This window comes from Narcine bancroftii, chromosome 3 (assembly GCF_036971445.1).
Source record: "Narcine bancroftii isolate sNarBan1 chromosome 3, sNarBan1.hap1, whole genome shotgun sequence".
Taxonomy (NCBI): domain Eukaryota; kingdom Metazoa; phylum Chordata; class Chondrichthyes; order Torpediniformes; family Narcinidae; genus Narcine; species Narcine bancroftii.
The window spans coordinates 345,534,452-345,555,414 of record NC_091471.1 but is presented as its reverse complement, the minus strand read 5'-3'; the positions used below and the strand labels follow the sequence as shown (position 1 = coordinate 345,555,414).

Sequence of the window (20,963 nt, the reverse complement as noted above, 5' to 3'; positions counted from 1 at the left end):
TATATGTAACAAAGTTTGAACATTAGGTAACAAATGATCAGGGAGTCAATGCTGCTCCATAGTACGGGTTAGCACTGGTATAATGAGGTTAAATTGTCTCCTTTCATGAAATAATTACTCATTTTTATGACAGTTCCATCAAATTATGTAAAGTTACGATTCAAATTAATTTCTTCAGCATTTTTTTAAAAACTCGCACAATACAGTTGTTTTTCCCAATCGAAGGAAAATAAGAGTAAAATTCTCTGTGGTACAACTGAGATATAAAAATGTATTTATTAATTTACAGTGCAGGAAATACTTTTTATTTTCATGGAACAAGCAAGAACAGTTACTTTAAAGAAAATTCAGAAATTTCTCAGGAAACCATTTTAGAGAAATACATTCTGTCTTTAAGAACAGAGTACCTGGTAAATATTGGATCCACTCATAATTACACAAACAAATATAAAACATTTATTTCACTTTCAAAAGCAAAGGCACAATATAATATACCATCTGTAGTGAAAACACAATGCTGGAGAAACTCAGCAGGTCAAATCGTGTTCTTTATATAGCAAAGATAAAGATATAGAACTAATGTTTCGGATTTGAGCCCCACATCAATATATGATCAAAATTTAGCCCTTGATAAAGGGCTCAAGCCTGAAATATTGGCTACGTATTGATATCTTTGCTGTATAAAGTACACAGTTTGACCCGCTAAGTTCTTCCAGCCTTGTGTTTTTACTTCAATCACTACATCTGTGAGTTTTCATATTTCACTACAATCTAACATCTGATCAAGAGCAGTGAACACATTTGTCCCGCCCGCCTTAAAAATTGCCTTGCAACACCAAGCCTTATAGCAACAGTTTGGATTGCTGACTTACATTGGAACTCAACTGTTTACCACTAAACATAATACAATATAATCCACATTACATTGCAAAAAAAAACAAAATTAACTCATTTCACTTTGCTTTGTTTTACTAATTTATTTTAGACATTCATGAGATGTTTAAGTTTCTAATTCTGATCCTTTAAGTCATCAGAATGATAGTGAATGATCACAAGAGGATGACTTTACATCTTGACTATATTCTTCATTACTAAAGCACCGTCTGGTACATATACTTGAAAACATTTTGCGACTGCAAAATTGGTACTAAAAATACATTTATTCCATTTATATATTATCACCATAAATTACAGAAGTGACTTCTGAGCTTTATTGAAGTGAAAGCATGGTAGTTTCAAGTCTATCATCTCACCTGGCAAGACTTTGAGTCAATGAATTTGAAATACAGTATTTTGATCAAGGTATTAACAGTTTATATGAATTTTGTAACATTATAGGGTGTAGTTGAAATGCCACTCTTTTACATGATTTTATAATGTCACTCCCAATATGGCACCAGAAAGATTTTGAACATCAATTTCAATGGATAGGTTCAACAACATCAATTGCTGAATGACCGATGTTAAGTTGCTTAGTGCAGGGAACAATGCTATTCAGACATAAATCTTGAAATTAAATTAACTTTAATATTACAAAATAGACTGTTAGAGCATTTCTAAACATGTGTGTCACTTGGAACCACCGATTTATACTTGGAAGGGAAATTATGGATGTGTATGAAAGTCCCCCAAGTATCTACAGCAGGTGCCTTCACAATTAAAATGTCATCATAAAGGAGAATTTCTTTTTTTTTTTTCCCCTCTGATGGACACAACGCTTCATAATTAATTTTACACCCAGACACCAATGGCCATGCTGTCCAATGATCATTCCTGAAATTCTGGCCAGTACTTTCAAACTTTTTTTGGTGTTCCAAAACATTTTGAGATATTTCAATTTGTTACTGGTTTATGAATTTAAGGAATCTGCAGTGCTAACAGGATATTAAAAAGGCATACCACACCAATGGAAATAACAACATAATCTTATCAAAACAGTGAGGAAAATGTGGGAGTGACTTGATGGGTACTTTTGAAGATAACTATATAAACTCTCTTTTAAGTATAATAATTTAGGCATGACCTAATCAAGGGATTTTAAGCGCCAAAATACTGTATATGCTGACATATAGGATGATTCGTGTAGGATGACCCTGAAATTTCCTCCTTAAATGCAGATTTTGAGCGATAACCTTCATATAAGATTACCCTAAATCTTGAATCTCGAGTGAGTGGATGATGTTAAAAGCAAATCACAATATTTTAACACCAAATTAACCTGTAAAAGTTTTAATTTTATTTGCATATTTTAAAATAAACCCCTGTTGGCTCCTGTAATAGGCTATTTAAAGTTGGTACAGAGGGGACGGCAGTTGGACTGGGCCGATGGAGCCCGCGGGGGAGTGCTGAGATTGTGTCGGAGCCGACAGGAAGATCACAGCGGTGCCGAGACTGCTGTTAAGATTCAGATTTTAGACACGGCATACAAGATGTCCCCTGATTTTAAGGTGACATTTCAAAGACCTATGTGCTGGCATGTACAGTAGATTTGATGGGGTAGATACAGTCAAGCTATTTCAATCATGGGCCAAATGAAAAACCACTAGGCAATTGCATAATTGCTTATTCCCGTAGAAAGGACAGTAGAGATCTGGAATCCTCTTTATCAAAAGATTGTGAATATTGGAAATAGATGAAGCTTTTTAGAGCAAACATAATTAGATTTTTTATTAGTTAGGCATTATGGAGTTGAGCTGTATAGTGGAGTTCAGGTTGAGGTCAAACTGTGATCTGACTGAATGACAGAGCAAACACGAGGGACCCAATGGCTTCAATCATGCTCCTATTCCTCATGTTCTTAAGATCACATGGCATTCTGGCAGCTAAACAAAGTTGAGATGCCATTCCACCAAATTAGCTCTGAAGGGAGATGTGTTTGAGGGGTGAAAAGCCTGATTTTACTTCCATTTAACATTACAAAATCACATACAGCATTAATAAATTGTAAAACTCCAAAGAGCACAAATTAGACTATGCCACTTTATGGGAATATGGCACAGAAATAACCTTAGTTACCTACTACAGTTTTCTTAATAAAAATGAACATTAGACTTCCATTTCTGTTTGAACTTTGTGATGGACCATCCTCTCACTTCCACCAAGCGATTTCTTGCAGGTCAGCATGAGCAGTAATAACATGGGAAGATGCCAGAGGCTACAGAAGAAAAGTTTGCGCGCGCTGCTGCGGCTGGAGTCCCTGTAAAAGCGGTAGCCGAGGTAGCTGATGTACAAGTTGATCGGGAGTGAAATGAGAGGAAAAGTCCACGTCGTAACATCAAAAACGGAACAGAGCATGGACAGTCCGATGAGCCCAATGCAGTGGCGGAATGCTACCCGCTTGCAGAGCGCCGGGTGGGTGACTGACATCATGCGGTAGCCTCCTCGTGAGTAATCTTCCCTAAGGTTCCAGCTTAAAGCATTGAAATGTGGAAACTGCCAGGAGTACAAAATGCCCCCCAGTAGCAAGGCACCTAATAAAAAGAGAAAGGGAGAAGACTAAGACTAACATTTGAAATATGAAGTAAATCCATTTTATTTCCCTAAATTTTCTATTAAATTCTTAAGAGGTTAAAACCCTTTCAAAGAATGGCAAAATTAGGTTTAGTTATCCTTTTACAAATTATAATCCCCGATTATATAGACTGTCCAGCCACTAGCATTGCATATCATACACTTGTTATTTTTATAAATGACCTGGATGAAGGGGCGAAGGATGGGTCAGTAAGTTTGCAGATGATAGGAAGGTTGGAGGAGTTGTGGATAGAGCTGAAGGTTGTTGAAGGTTACAAAAGGATATAGACAGAATACAGAGTTGGGTGGAGATAGAGTTCAATCTGGATGTGTCAGGTGATGTAATTTGGAAGGACAAACCAGAAGGCTGAGTACAGGGTTAACAGTTACTTAAGAGTGTGGATGACAGAGGGACCTTGGGATCCGTGTCCATGCATCCTTCAAGGTTGCCACACAGGTTAATAGGATAGTTAAGAAGGCCTATGGGATGCTGAGCTTCATTAATAGGGGGAGGTCATGTGGCAACTCTACAAATCTCTGGTGAGACCACACTTAGAGTATTCTGTTCAGTTCTGGTCACTTCATTATAGGAAGAATGTGGAAGCTATGGAGAAGATGCAGAGGAGATTAACCAGGATGGATTGGAAAATGTCTTATGAGACAAGGTTAGCAGAGCTGGGAATTTTCTCTTTCGAGCGTAGAAGGATGAGAGGAAATTTGGAGGACTATAAGAGGCATAGATAGGGTGGACAGCCAGCACCTGTTTCCCAGGAATAGCAAGGACATGTGTACAAAGTGAAGGGAGGGAAGACATTAGAGGTAAGGTTTTTAACACAGAGAAGTTGTGGGTGCCTGGAATGCCGTGCCAAGGATGGTGATGAAGGCTGAAATATTAGGGGCATTTAAGAGATTCTTAGCCAGGCTCATGGATAAAATAAAAATAGGTTGGGAGGGTTTGTCGGCACAACAACGAGGGCCAAAGGGCCCATACTGTGCTGTAGTGTTCTATGTTCTATTAAACAACATCGAGGGCAGTGGTCCTCAATATTTTTCTTTCCATTCACAAACCACCTTAAGTAATCCCTTAGTAACCACAGAGTAGCCTATAACAGTGGTTCTCAAACTTTTATCCCCCCCACTCACATACCACCTTATGTAATCCCTTATGAACCATCTTATTAACCTTATGTAAGGTAGCATGCGAGTGGGGAAAAAAAAGGTTGAGAACCACTGATCTAGGGTGTGGATAGCTGTGCAACGTGTGATAGAGAATCCATTTGTAGCTGATTTTACTAGCTCTCTCCTCACACTACCATGATCAAAAAAAGGCCTGGGAGATACCACATCCAAGAAAAATATATGGAGTAGCATTAACTTCCATACATAGTCTTGTTCAATCTTCAGAATCCTTTGACTTTATCAACACAGAAGGACTGCGGAGAATTCTTCTCAAATTTGACTGATCCTAGAAGTTAATCTACATTCTATGTTATATGATGACATGGAAATTGTGATCCCAACCAACAGATGCACTGTGGACCCAAACTCAGTGCAGATTGTTCCAATCTTCATTTTCTTTACTGCCCTGCTGCATCCCCTCTCCAAAAGGCTTCCCAGTGGAATGGAGATAATCTTTAGGATGAATGGAACATGTTCAACTGCCTCATCTCCATTCCAACCTCAGTCACTGAGCTGCAGTACACAAGCATCATAGGAGTTTGTGTACATATGGAGATGGAGCTCTAAGACATTACTGACTGGTTCACTTAAGCATATGAGAGAATGGGATTTATATAAAAATGTCTGTAAAGAGTTTGCACATTCTCCCTGTGCCTGCGTGGATTTCCTCTGGGTGCTCCGGTTCCTCCCATCCTCCAAAAACATAAGGGGGTTTGTAGGTTAATTGGTATATTTGGGTGGCACGGGCTTGTGAGCCAGATGCTGTGTGACATGCTGAGTTTTTTGAACATTTTTGTATATTATCCTATGTACAAATTTGTCCTGACACTGGTAATAAATAATGAGGCCCGTAAAACATAGATTTCTTTCCATTTTTCATGCGATATCTCTCAGTAATGGCAGAATTTGATGATAAAATTCACCATTACCTCCCATGGGCTACTGCCTTTTGGCTGATGGAGAAATGAGTGTTCAAGGATTAGGACGTCAAGCTGAGCATAACAGCTCTTTGTCTATCAGGCCGCAGTGAATCCCATCTCTCCATATAGGAGCTTGACATGAGGCAGCTCTGGAGAGGTAACCTCAACCTTGTCTTTGCAAAATCCATCAAATTTACTGGCAGGTCAAGTAACAATGAGCACCCTGAATATTGAGGCTCTGATCACACACGGTTAGATCTGACAGGAGAAGCACACTGTCCGCATACTTGACATAGCTTTCATCTCTGGATTTGGACATGGTAAGAGGTGCCAGGTCAAAATGTTTTAAGGATGTACTCAAAACCTCCATGCAATTATGTAATACCTTCATAAAATCATGGGACATCCTGGTCTTTGAATCTTTAAAATGACAGTAAATGTGGGCAGCGAGAACCTCAAATTCCATTGTCATACATACAGGAGCCAAGTAAAAATTGTGAAAGGCTTGGACTACTTCCTTTTACAAATAATCCACCTACCACTCCAGGAATCTCTGCCTAACCTGTGGCAGAGGCTAGGGATCAATGGATTTCACATTAGCTTAATCACCCACTGCAGAACCCCTCTCTTCCCTAGTACCAGAATGGAAATGAGTCATCCTCAACACCAAGGGACCATGTAGAAAGAGGAGAGCAGCCCACCCAGATAGTGCAAATCGTATCAACTGACAAAGTAATTCTGTAGGTATAGGCAGAAAATCTAAAGATGTTTTAAGGAAATAACATCCAATGTTTTATTTTGGTTTGTTTTATTAAAATTACTAATGGGGGTCCTCAAAAGGCAAAAATATTGTCACAGGCATTGGATATTCCCAAAATAAGGATACAGATTTAAAAAGTGAAAGTGGATAAGAGGGAACATGATTGAGATGTATAAAATGATTAGAGATACAGATAGGATAGACTGCAGTAAACTTTTCCCCAGATCAAAAGGTAGATCAAACTAGGGACAGAGATTGAAGATAGGGAGACCTTCTTCTCCCAGAAGTAGTAAAGTACCTGGAAAGCACTCCCTGTGAGAATGGTTGAGCTGGGTTACTGACAGCATTTAAGAAGTGTCCAGATGGACACTTGATTCAGTTAGGCATAGACTGCTATACGCTGTGGTTAATACAGGATGCCTACTGGACACCAAGGATGAATTGGGCTGATTGGTCGGTTTCCATGCTGTGCAAATTCTGTTTCTATTAATAACACTTAAAACAAAATGGGATCTAGGACATTTTGGCACCCGCATTTTGCTCGCAACAGTTTGGCATCCACAATTTGGCGCTGGACATTTTGGCGCTAACAGTTAAGAGATGATATCATGGGTGAGGGGAGTGTGGAGACATCACCGAGGGTGAGGGGAGTGCAGAGATGTTATTCCATTATATTTAATTAAAGTTATAATAAATTTATTCTTTAATATTTGTTATACAGTATTTAATTTAAAATATAATAAATTTTGCCATGTTCGTCACCAAATGCAAGCGCCAAAATATCTGGCGCCAAACTGTGGGCAGCAAATGTCCGAACGGCTATGAATGTCTTGGGTTTTTTTTTGCAAAAATGCCCGTCGCCAAAACGTGAGGGCCAAAATATCTAGCGCCAGACTGCGGATACCAAAATGTCCAAATCCGAATAAAATGACGGCAGAGAAAAAAACAATGAGCAATGATAGAGAACTGAGAATTGTGGAAGAATTTGTTATCAGTGTGGTCATAATTCTTCCCACAGAAGGTTAAATATGTCGATACACAAGAAGCTGCAGACCCTGGAATCTGGAACGAAAAATACCAAACTGTTCTAAGAATTTGGTGGGTTGAGCAGCATCAGTGGGAGAAAAAGAATGATCAATGTTTTGGGATCAAACAATTACTCTTTGTTTTCCCTCTTTAAGGATCACAGCGCGGATGTGACGGTTTATGTTAATAGATGTGGGGAATATCTGGTCCAAGAGGTTGAGCAATCCTGGAACTAACCTATTTACATTAGTTTTCCAGAGTAGGATCATTCTGATAACAGGATACGAGTTACATATGCTACGATCACTCCGAAGCAGGTCAGAGACACAATAGGCTCGCATTCAGCTAGCTTCCCAAGTAGCTCAAAGGCCATCAGAGTGTGGCCACAAATGGTGGTAGCAGTTTATTTAACATTTATTCTGATGTCAAATTATTATAAAATACAGAGAAGGAAAATACTTGTTTGACAAATGCAATTATTCTGCACTTCCATTATAATGCTAATTTGAGGCAGAATAAGTTGAATTTTAATTTTAAAAATACATCTGCTAAAATAATCTTTAATTCAAATAATTTTAATTTTTTTCATCGTGTTAATTGTATTTTATTACAAGTCTTTATTCAGCCACATATTCTGAATGTTATCTTCAGTTAAGAGTCCATGCCCTTATATTGTTGTTGGTTCTAATAGAATCAAAATTTGTTTATGCTTGTACCTGGGGAATCTTGCCTTGCTGAGTTCCATTGAAATCTGCCTATACCCTTTGAAATAGCGATCAAACAGATGTTACAGAACAGGCAAGAAACAAACTTGTCTAAATCTCCATTTGTGAACTCAGCTTCCAACAAATATTGAAGGGTGAAAATGGAGAGAAGCTCCCTCATCATAGACAAAGAAATATTTGTGTATCATTATAAGCTGAGATAAAGTATTGGTCATTGGAAGACTGGTGATAAGAGGCCACCAAGGATGCATTGTCTCAAGTGCTCTTCCTCTTTGGCACCACCCACTATGGGAAAATCTCTTTATCTGATGAACAATTAATGATAAGGGTCATCAAGTGCCCACTGGGACAGGGTTTGATCAGTTGCTGGCTGTTTTGAGCATTTGTTATCAGCCTTTAACTTGAGATTCTCTGGATTTGATTTAGCAATAATATAACATGCAGCGACAAACATGATAAATGCATTCGATTATTTGAATCTGTGCCAGGAAAATATTCATTCATCTGAATGGCTGCAGACATATCTCCAATTAAACCTTTGTGCCGGAAAGAGCCACATTTAGAAATAATCATGGGATGAACATTCAGTGAACTATAACTTTGATCCTCACAGGAACAGAGGCCCAAATGACATCCGGCATAAACAACCAAATGCAAACGAATTGGTTTAAATTATAAGATTGTCGGCTGTTTAATGTACAACGAACAAATGACTTAGTATACAAAGTTAATGTGGACGCTGATGTTTCATGAAGGGAAGCTACTTTGGAAATATGGCTAAATCAGTTTTATGTGTTTAATACAATATGGTTTACAGCACTGAAATAAACATACTTCTGTGATATGGCAGTCAATTAGCTCTTCATTATTCATCTGTCCAAAATGATCCTGTAATAAGTTCCACTGCTACAGCATCTAAACTGATTTCAATCAACTTGCAGATGAAGAAAAAAGTTACTCAGCATCAAATTATATAACATCGTTAACATATTTTAACCTGCTGTGCACTAATGAACAGAAGAGGGTTTTCCTCCAAGCTGTTCATCTTAATATGATGAATCATATTTCCAATTAATATAAGTGATACTTTAAACAAAATCAAACATCCACATGTTTATTCCTCTCCAAGAACATTTGGAAAGTAGAGCTTACCTGCACTGATACTGCCAGTGGCTGCTGTCCAGCCCATAATTGGAGGAATAGCCCCAACCACAGAGCCGATCCATGTGTTAAGAATACTCAGCCTTTTCATTGGGGTGTAGCAGCATGTATAGAGGAAAATGTTAAAGGCTCCCAATGCTCCAGTTAGTGGGTTAACCCCAAATGCCAATATCGCTATACCAGGTACACTGCAGGCGAATGCGAAGGACACTGCATGGAGAGGACTAAGGGTTGAAAAGAAAGCACATGGATCAGCAAGATGGATACGTAATTCTCAGAGAAAAAAAATCAGACACTGCTATTCAACAACTCCCTGCCCAATGCTCATAAGACACTTGTGTTGTTTACTGGTGTCTGATCTATGCTTATGAATGAATCTGTTTCGTTGCACATCTTTAAGCTTTTATTGGAAAAGTATTAATTACTGCTTTCGGCGGGGGGGGGGGGGGAGATTATGATAAAATGCAATCAATTAATGTGTTAACTTCTTTGGCAAAATGACTGCCTTAAAAAGTAAGAAAGCAACATGTTTTCTGATTAATCTTGCGAATTTAAATACAACAATCATCTATCAGCTCACATCTGCAGGAACCTCTGGAAGAGAGAATAATGGAAGGATGCTTCACTTAGGTTCTTTCATGACCTGTCCAGACATTGCTCTGCTCTGTACAAGGCTGACTCTGTAAGAACTCAACAGTGATCAAATTAACTCTGTGTTCCTCACAAATGGCGATAAGCAAACTACCATGATGTAAAATGATTATCCAGCAATCAAAGGTTTATTTTATTATCACATAATAATACACAAGAATGTGATACACATGATATATCGTGTGCCATAAGGCAAACAAAGAGTTGCCATGACCATTGCCCAGTGCCCCTAACTCTAAGAGAAAGAGAAGCAAAAGAGAGTCCCTTCAGAGACACGCAGGGGTCTGATGACCCTGGGGTTGATACTACCTACCTAGTGTTAGGTCTGCTTTGTTCATGAATGAGTGAGTCAGACACCAGACTGAGTCGAAATCAAGGTTCTTTTGTTCTTTATTACCGGATTGTAACACTTGCAACTAACAGTGTTAGTTGGAGAAGGCGCATTCTGCCGTTATCAGCAAATGGTGTTTTTTTTATACCTCAGGATATGTACTTATTAAATTATCATACCATTACATTGTCCAATGAATAAACTGTTGCTATCCTTCTCTGCTAGCTTGCTGCACATCAATTTGTCATTACCACTCTTATCTTGAGAGTACAAGGTCACAACTGCATCTTGTTACGGCCCAGCACTGGGTGACTCCTTCTTCATTCCCAGCTCATGATGTTTTTACCTAACACTAGGCAGTCCATTCTCGTGTGATTTGATGACCGCGTGGCGATTAAGGAGGCATTCACACCGGATCCGTAACCCTGTGTATTGGCCGCTAATTACTGGGACAAAGTACCAGTGAGAAATGGGCTACCTGAGTGGCTGTGGATTCACCTTCAGCACTTTCGCAGACTCCTGTTCAAACTATTGTCAGCCTGAGCTCCCGGTCCAAACCTCCCATGCGATCAGAAAGCCTTCGGCACACTCTTGAATCCGGGATCCGTGAGCCTATGTGAATCCTTTGACCACAAGTTACCCAAATGCCTGCAGCAAGCAGGATATACTTAAATCATATTTACAATTCGAAGACAATAGTTATCTTTAACAAAATTGCACTTTTATTTCCATTGTATTTTTATTTAAGTACTACAAGTTCAAGGAATCTGTGATAATTTTCCTGTGTGAGAAGTTGAGCCAAACGGACAGAATTGGTTCGAGAGTCTCCTGATTTCAGCAAATCAATTTCCCAATCCTCATTAAGGCCCAGCAACCGCTGATGAAAGTGGATGAACCTCTTCAGCTACTGCTGAGGTGTATAATTATGCTGGGTCCTGGAATAACTGTAATAATATGACAAGTAGGAGCAAGATTAGACTATTCAGCTCCAGGAGTCCACACCACCGTTCAACAATCTATCTCCAGACCACTTCCCTGCCTTCTTCCATATCCTTTTTTTTTGTGAGTATCCAGAATTCTTCGATGACAGAGCTTTCATCGCCACACTAGTCTGCTGCTAATTTTATACAGGGACCCTTTGTTCTGGACTCTTCCATCCTTCCCATATCTAGCCTGTGAAGCCGACTGCAATTGAGTATGCAACTGGCCTCTAAAGACAGAAAAAGGTTAAATAATTGGACCTGAAACTAATGTTTAATGGTAATAGAAAAGACACTAATATTATAAGGGAATAATATTGATGAATAGCTTTGACTCTAGTGTCCTATCATACCAGGATTTTAGAAATTAGTTGCAACCTAGTTTCAAGATAAAATTCCTTTGGATTACTGAGGGTCAGCGTCGAAGTTAGCACAATGCTGTTACAAAGCGACAGCGACTGGAGTTCAAATCCTGTGCTGTCTGTAAGGAGTTTGTACATTCTTCCCTGGTCTCCCCTGGTTTTCTCCCACCATTTGAAATGGTTAATTGGATATAATTGGGCTCATGGGCCGAAAGGGCCTGTTACTGTGCTATATGTCTAAATTAAAATAAAGTTTAAATGGCCCAAGGATATTTGCGTGGTGACACAATGCCATTTACAGTGCAACACATTCCAGAGTTAATTGTTGCTCAAGACAGAGTTAACATCAGTCTGTTTGTATTTCTAATTACTACAATTCTTTTATTCATTTGTCAGAGTCACCTGCTCTGTCAAGAATTATTGCCTATCCCTATTTACTCCTGGAGTCACATATAGGCCAGACCAGATAAGTATGGCAGATTCCTCTTTTGACAGGCACTGGTGAATCAACTGGGCTTTTATAAAAATCCTATTGGGTTGGTCATCAACATTATTACTGGCTGGTCTTTTCTATTTAATTTCAAGATTTTTAACTGCATTTAAATTCCACAGCTGCCATACTGGATTTTCAAATCAGATATCTGGATTGTCAATCCAGGACTCTGAATTACTTGTTCAGTACCAGAATTGGGAATGGGCTGAATGTTATGAAGGAAAAGTACTTCGATGAAAACAGATAGTATGAGTTGTTCACCCATTCTTCAATTTGCAAACCTGAACTACTTAAGGCTCTGCTTAATTTGTAGTCTGTGCGAAACCAATAGGTGCCAGGGATTCATTCCAGCTTTGAGTCTGGAGACCAAAGAAACTCAGATCTGCTTTGTAGCAATGCTAAAATTTGTGGATTGATAAACCTTTATTTCTATCTGGAAGATAGATTTCATAACACACAAATACCTCCCAAAAAGTATAGGGTAACACTATATTTTAGCAGAAGGTGTTTGTGTGTGATTTTTTTTTAATGTGGAGTGGCCATTGAACATTGGCTACCAGATATTCTTGACAAAGTGAGGTTTTAGTCCAATGTTAAGGAGGTCCCAACAGATAGGTGGCCAGGCTCTCCTACACTTTGATCTGCATCCTGTTTGGGAAAATAAAAGGGGATTTATAATTGTCCCAAAACGCCAGACTTTGGACATAAACTTGGCTGATTTATCCTCATTCCATTCATAATGAATAGAATGTATTTCACATAAGGAAGGAAGATCCAATATTACTTTAAATATAAAAAATGTGACATGTTATCTGGAAGTACAAATCTATTCAGTATGTAATGGAATGAGAATAAATGAATAGATTTGCATTTCACATAAGGAAGGAAAATCCAATATTACTTTAAATATAAAAAATGTGACATATTATCTGGAAATAAAAATCTATTCATTATGTATTCATTACTGTAGTCAGACATTCCCACCTGCTTCAAAAGGGCATCAATCATGCCGATACCCGGAAGAGTAGTGCGAGCTGCCTCAAAGACTATCTCCCAGTAGCACTAACTTCCACTGTGATGAAATGCTTTGAGAGGCTGGTCATGGCCAGAATTAACACATACCAAAGCAAAGATCTGGACCCATTGCTATTCGCCTATCGTCACAATCGCTCCACAGCAGACGCAATATGGCTGGCTCTCCACACAGCTCTAGAACACCTTGAAAACAGCAACTTATACATTTGGCTGCTCTTCATTGACTACAGTTCAGCCTTCAATATCATTATTCCCTCAATGCTGGTCAAGAAACTACAAATTCTGGGATTCTGTACCACACTCTGCAACTGGATCCTTGACTTTCTCATCGGACGACCAGTCACTACGAATTGGAAGCAACATCTCTTCCCCAAGGATTATCAACACAGGTACACCCCAAGGATACATTTGCCCATTGCTCTACTCACTATACACCCATGACTGTGTGGCCAGGCACAATTTCATTGCTATCTACAATTTTTCCGATGACACTACAGTTGTCGGCCGAATCACAAACGGCAATGAGGAAGCGAACAGGAGGGAGGTAGATCAGATCATTCAATGGTGTCACAATAACAAGCTCGTGCTCAATGTTAACAAAACCAAGGAGATGTTTGTGGACTTCAGGAGGGAGTAAGGGGAACACGACCTAGTCCTCATCAAGAGCTCAGTAATGGAGAGGGTCAAGAACTTCAATTCCTGGGTGTCAACATCTCCGGGTCAATGCACCCACAAAGAAGGCCCATTCAGAACATCAATTTATGCTTTATCACAGCCCAGGGATTATTAACTTTGAAAGCAACTAAGTGGAAGGAAATTACATTTCAATTCACTTAAAAAGAAAGATTTCTGGATCTGTAAGCTCTTTAAAGCATCACTTACTGCTTTGGAGTATAATTTCCTTCCTCAAAAGCTTTAGCCTCTTGAAACTTAATGAGATTTGGAATCTAGATTACAGAATGCTAATATAGTCCGGAAGATCTGAATATATTTGGATAACATATTTGTGTTAGAAGGCTAGACGTTTGAGGTGCTTGAGGAGATTCAGTGTACTGTGGAGAGCATACTGGCTGCTTGTATCACTGTCTGGCATGGAGGTGTCAAATCTCAGGACAAGGAAAAACTCCAGAGGGTTGTTAACTTGGCCTGCGACATCATGGGCACCAGACTCCACTCCATTGAGGACATCCACGAGGCAGCTTCTATCCTCAAAGACCCCCACCAACCACGGCATGCCCTCTTCACTCTGCTACCATCAGGAAAAAGGTACAGGAGTCCAAAGATGAGCACTCAGAGGCACAAGGTCTGCTTCTTCCCCGCTGCCAACAGATTCTTGAATGATCAATGATCCAAAGACACTGACTAACTTTTCCTGCACTATTATTTTTTATATTATTGTTGAAGGATGGTCCATGGTACGAATGTTTGCTCTATAACGCTGTTGCAGTAAACCAAATTTTGTGACTTGCTCATGACAATAAATTCTGATTCTGAAATGATCAGTTTAAAATTTAAGAAAGCCTTCAGAGATTCTAAACCTCCATTCACACATTGCTCAAAATTTGCAGTGCAAATTTCGGTACAGCTTGGTTCTTTCATTGCAAAATAATTTATATTGCTATTTCTTTAAAATAAAACTTAATTGTTAGCAACTTTCTAATGATGCAAAATGAAATTAACTTTGGGATTTTTTTGAACAAAAAAAAACAAGGGAATGTAGGCTCTGAGGAATACATTGATGACAGTATCTTTTGAAAAGGGTTCTTGGAGGCAGATGTCGCTGCTTCACAATTAGATAGCACGGACAGGTTCTGGCAAACAGACAGGCGATACTTCCTATCCATCATCCTGAATCTAACCACGAACATGACGGAGTTTCTTCAATCTGTCATGTGAGGACAGAAAGAAAATTTAAGCAAATTAAGAATTGGTACTAAATGGTGCAATGATGGAGGTTGTACATTCAGAACATCAATTTATGCTTTATCACAGCCCAGGGATTATTAACTTTGAAAGCAACTAAGTGGAAGGAAATTACATTTCAATTCACTTAAAAAGAAAGATTTCTGGACCTGTAAGCTCTTTACAGCATCACTTACTGCTTTGGAGTATAATTTCCTTCCTCAAAAGCTTTAGCCTCTTGAAACTTAATGAGATTTGGAATCTAGATTACAGAATGCTAATATAGTCCGGAAGATCTGCATATATTTGGATAACATATTTGTGTTATTTTTTTAGGGAAAGGTAATGGGATGGGATGGGATGATACCAGAAATGAAATCTCAGGTAAAATGCTAACCTGATGGTTTGCTAAGTATTTTCAGGTGCCTGGGCAGAGAGCTTATTTACTCTTTAGACTGGGGCCTGATTTGCCACACTGATGGAATTGGGAGAGGAAAGTGTTAAAGTACAGTATTTTGAAAAGATCACTGAAGTTTAAATCATGTGTTTTGTTTTTTGGATGGGACAAGGGTAAAGGGAAAAAATTTAAAGTAAACATTAGGGGGAAACTTCTTCATGGAGAGTGGTGCGAGTGTGCAATGAGCTGCCAGCTGAATTGGTAAATACAGGCTCAAATTTTGACATACAAGAAAAATTTGGGAAGGTACTTGTATGGAGGGATATGGTCTGGGTGCAGGTCAATGGAACAAGGCAGAATAATAGTTTGACACTGACTAGAAGGGCCAAAGAGCTTGTTTCATGTTGAGTTTGAGTTTAAGAGAAGAATTGTTCTACCAAATCAGGCACGATAACATGAACAGAATGGTACCTTACAGGTTCAATGCAAAAATTTGGTACATTCTGAGGAAATTTTGAGAAAAACTTGGCCTTTAAAGTTTTAATTCTCAATCTTGAATTCCAATACCCTATCAAACTAAGGCGATGTATTCCACCAAAGGGAATAGGATTTGCTGTCACTGGAATCATTTGTTCATTCATGTAAGTGGAACCAAGTACTATCCAAATATATTTTCAGTTAATTCTGATGTTTATTTTGAATTGCCCACGATTTTATTCTTAGTGCCCGTCAAAAAGAAAAGACAACTTTATTAATGTGTCAAAGTTTCTACAAACATCAGCTATGAGAAAAAGTGCAATGATGTCAAGGGCCAGAATGGTTATCTGAATGCTTCATTCCCCACAAATCCTGGATGAAAGAGCCTTCAATTCTCAGCACTGCCACTTCCTAATGGAAAGCAGATTTGACTAAATAACCCATAGAAAAATCTCCTCAACGATTCTCCGCAAAGAACTCTTATAACAGGCATGAATGCTATATTAGTTTTCAACTTAATACTTCATGGAAACATAATAGAAGCATATAGAATCAATGTGACAGGTCAGAATAATTAATTACAAGATTGGCATGGAAAAGCTTAAGAAAGAAAAGCTACATGGGGGCCATGAGAAAACGTGGGCGAGCAGGATGAAGGAAAATCCCAAGGCATTCGACAAGTATGTGATGAACAAAAGGACGAGCCTTCTGAGGATAGGACCCATCAGAGGTGTTAGTGGGAATGTGTGCATGGAATCAGAGGAGATACCTTAATGAATACTTTGCTTCAGTATTCACCAAAGAAAAGGACCTTGGCACTTGTGTGAATGACTTGGGATGGACTGAGAAACGAGAGCATGCTGACATTAAGAGGATGTGCTGGAGCTTTATAAAAACATGGGGTTGGATAGGTTGCCAGGACCAGACAAAATTTACCCAAGGCTACTGTGGGAAGAGGGGGAGGAGATTGATGAGCCACTGGCGATGATCTTTGCATGGTTAATGTGGACAGGAGAAATACTAGAGGGTTGCAAATATTGTTCCCCTGTTCAAGAAAGGGAGCAGAGATAACTCAGGAAATAAGAGATCAGTGAGTTTTACTTCAGTGGTGGGCAAGCTGTTGGTGGGCATTTATTATGAGTATTAAGACATGTGCATCATAGGTAATATATGTACTGTACCATTATGCACTGCCGCTTTGTATACAAGAGAGATGAGATACACACATTGCATGCTGGATTTGGGATTTCTTAACGCTATTATAACCTTATGGGACTGTGGATGTATATGTGGTCAGACATTGCCCTAATGGACATTATGTAGTGCATGACTGTAATATTATTACGAATAGTCAACATGACTTTGTCAAAGGAAGGTCAAATCTCACGAGCTGTAGTGAATTCTTTGAGGATGTAATAAAGAACATCGACGAAGGTAGAGTGGTGGATGTAGTACTTTGGTTTTCCAGGCAAGGCTCATTCAGAAAGCAAGGAGACCTTACTTTGTGGATGTAAAATTATCTTGCTGAGTGAAGGCTGAGGGTGGTTGTATTCTGCATGTTTGTTGATGACCTGTGGTGCTCTACAGGGATCAGTTCTGGGATTGCTCCACTTTGTAATTTTTAATCAAGTTTGCAGATGACTTGAAAGTGGGTGGTGTGGATAATCTGGATGGTTGCCAGAGATTATAAAGGGGCATTAATAGGATGCAGAGCCGGGCTGCATAATGGAAGATGAAGTTTAGCCCAAGAAATTGTGAGGTGGTTGATTTCAGTAGGTAAAATTTGTAGGCAGAATACAATTTTAATAGGAGGACTCTGAGGAATGTGGATTAACTGAGAGACCTTTAGGTCCGTGCTTGATACTGTCAAAGCTTGATACTCTTGTTAAGAAGGCATATGGTGTGTTTTGCTTCATTAACCATAGGATTGAATTCATAAGCATGTGAGGTAATGTTACAGCTATACAAAACCTTGGTTAAATGCCATTTGCAATGTTCTGTTCAGTTCTGGTCACTTCATTAAAGGAAAGATGTGGATTCTATAGAGAAGGTGCAGATAAAATTTACAAGGATGTTGCCTGGATTGGAGAGCATTCCTTATGCAGATAGGTTAAGTGAATGGTCTTTTCTTTTTGGAGTGACAGAAGACGAGGGTTGACCTGATAGAGGTGTGCAAGAAGCATTGATCATATGGATGACCAGAGGCTTTTTTCCCAGGGCTGAAATGGCTAATAAAGGGAGTTAGGGTTTGGCTTGAGAGGGGGATGCAAGAAGCAAGTTCTTCACACATAAAGTAGTGAATGTTTAGAATGTACTCAATGGCAATGGTGATGGAGGCAGGAACAATGCGATTTTAGAGATTATTAGGTTGAAACATGGCACAGAGGAAAAGTGAGGATTATGCAGTAGAGAAATTCAAGGCAATTAATAGAGTAGTCTATTATGTTGACACCACACTCTGGGCCGAAGGGCCTGTACTGTGCTGTAGATTTCCATGTTCTACGATGTAAGGCAATGAATTGCAAGCGATAGTTTACATTTTCTTTTCAGTGTCACTTGGTAAGTCTTTGAGCCAAGGTCTTATAGCTTCTTCAGTTAGTTTTGTTTTCTTTGATCTACAAAATGGTAAGGAATTAAAATGATCTGGCAATTTTATTGACTGTTTAACAAAGTTTTAGCAATGTCCAACAAAGTTTTAATGGCTTGTAACAATGTAGAGCAACCAATAATAATGTTAACAATGTTTAATAAACTCCGGAAGACTCAACTTTAGTACGGATTTGTTTGAATGAGTCAGACAACAACAACATTCTAATATCCTCCAAGCAATAATAAAGGAAAATAGTCGCTACTTATGATCTATGCAAATATAATGGACAGAATCAATCAGATGCCAAAGGAAGGAATTTGACATTTTACTATATTCATTCTTCATGGCTGTGGAATAGGATTCAACTTGAAACTGGAGGAAGTATTTGCAGAAAATATGAATAAACATGATTTTAACTGCTTCATAAATCATATTTTTATTACTAAGAAAACTTGTCTCTTTAAATAAATAATTCTCAAGTATTAAAACAATGTGCATTGAAATAAGGGATTAGATAATAAGAATATTAATTGAAGATTCTAAATTAATTTTGATTATGCGATTACTTTTTTTCATAGAACACAATGAACCCGATAATCAAATAATGTGTTCTCTACTCCTGAGAACTTTTCATCCTCCCTAAACTATGCTGACTAGAACTGATTGTGATATTCAAGATGAGTCTGAACCAGTGTTTTATAACTTCTTTACTTTGCAGATCTACCAACAAAATCCCACATTTCTTATGTATTAATGACCACTTTTTCCATCTCCCTGGCACCTTGAAATGTGGACATATATCCAGACCTCTCTGCTCCAGCAATAACTAGAACTAAATCCTTTTTTCCTCATTCTTCCATCTAAAATGGATCATTCTACTGCATTAAACTTGACCCCTCACACCCATTTGTAGGAAAAACATGTTTAGAGTAGATGGAAACAAAATGAAATGATAAACCTGGCATATAATCCATTACATCCAATTCTATCAACCTGTTTCATTCTTTTAAATTCTAACATCCTCCCCCTCCTCCTCAATGTTTACTCTACTTCCAAGTTTTAACTATACGCTCAAGCCCAAGTCATTAATCTATATTTTGAGGAAAAGTGTAATCGAAGCACTGATCTCTGGAAGTACCATTACATGCCTTCCTCCAACCTGAAAATCAACCATCAATCTGAGCAGTCTGTTCATCGGAGTCAAAGATTGGATTAATAGCTATGTACTGCACAATAAATACTACAATTAAGACAGCAACATTTACTTAGATAAAAACTCTTGAATTATGCATTGAATTTTCAGACATTGTAAGATGTATTTATTCTAAAAATATCAGTTCTGATGCAAAGTAATATTAATTTCTAATTTATAATGATACTGATTTGTATGGATGCAAGTTTGCATTTAGTGCCTGAATTGCCTTTTGATGAAATTATCCTTCTTCACTTTGGTGTCAAATGAGGTTTGTTACCAAAATTACCCTTAAACTGAATCCATTTAATATTTATCGTGTATGTAATGGTGCTCTGAGTTACACTGATAAAAACATGATTAATATCAGGTTCCAGCAAAATATGAGTATGTGCATATCAGTCTTTTGCAGTTATTAAATTAAGCTGTGTTGAAAAGGCGGTTATAGAAAACTTGAGGGAAAAGAGAGAAAAATTGTAGCTAATTCCAGCCTGCATTTTTAATTTCATCTCAACAAGTGGAAAATAAAGTATTTGCAAAAATCACACAGGAAATAACTTCTGTTTTGCTGTCTGTCAAATAGTGAACTGAGTGGGAATGCTGGGAGAGACTTGCACTATTTACAATATTTTGAGACAATGTAGAACCATAGAATACAGTACAGAAACAGGTCCCTTTGGCCCTTCTAGCCTGTGCTGAACCATTTTTTTTGCCTAGTCCCACTGACTTGCACCCAGTCCATAGCCCACATATCTCAACCATCCATATATCTGTTCAAGTTCTTCTTAAATGTCAGGATTGAGCCTGTATTCACCACCTCAGCTGGCAGCTCATTCCATACTCCCAACATTCTCTGTGTGAAGAAGTTCCCCTTTATTTTTCCCTGAAATATTTCCCCTTTCATTCTTAACCCACGTCCTCTGGCTTGTATCTCACATACCCTCAGTTGAAAAAGCCTATACTCTATCTATCCCCCTTATAACTTTAAATACCTCTCTCAAATCTCCCCTCACTCTTCTACGCTCCAGGGAATAAAGTCCTAACCTGTGTAACCTTTCCCTGTAACTCAGTTCCTGAAGTCTGGGCAACATCATAGAAAATCTACTCTGCACTCTTTCTATTTTATTGATATCTTTCCAGTAGTTAGGTGACCAAAAATACACACTCCAAATTTGGCCTTACCATTGTCTTACCATAACATCCCACTCCTATACTCAATACATTGATTTATGAAGGCCATATCTCTTTACAACCCTATCTATCCACTTGTGA

The 20,963-nt window shown here is 38.5% G+C and overlaps 1 protein-coding gene across 2 annotated transcripts in view; it reads right to left on the bottom strand.

The window, feature by feature from the left end:
- Positions 1 to 289: 289 nt before the first annotated feature.
- cox10 (cytochrome c oxidase assembly factor heme A:farnesyltransferase COX10) overlaps positions 290 to 20,963 on the bottom strand; it is a 118,621-nt gene continuing 97,947 nt past the window's right edge. For both annotated transcript variants that reach the window (XM_069929549.1, XM_069929548.1), the window contains 2 exons: positions 9,273 to 9,505; positions 290 to 3,470 (listed from right to left, as the gene is read on the bottom strand). In XM_069929549.1, the coding sequence (XP_069785650.1) occupies positions 3,046 to 3,470; positions 9,273 to 9,505 (658 nt within the window). In that variant the 3' untranslated portion in view covers positions 290 to 3,045. The remainder of the gene's footprint in view (positions 3,471 to 9,272; positions 9,506 to 20,963) is intronic.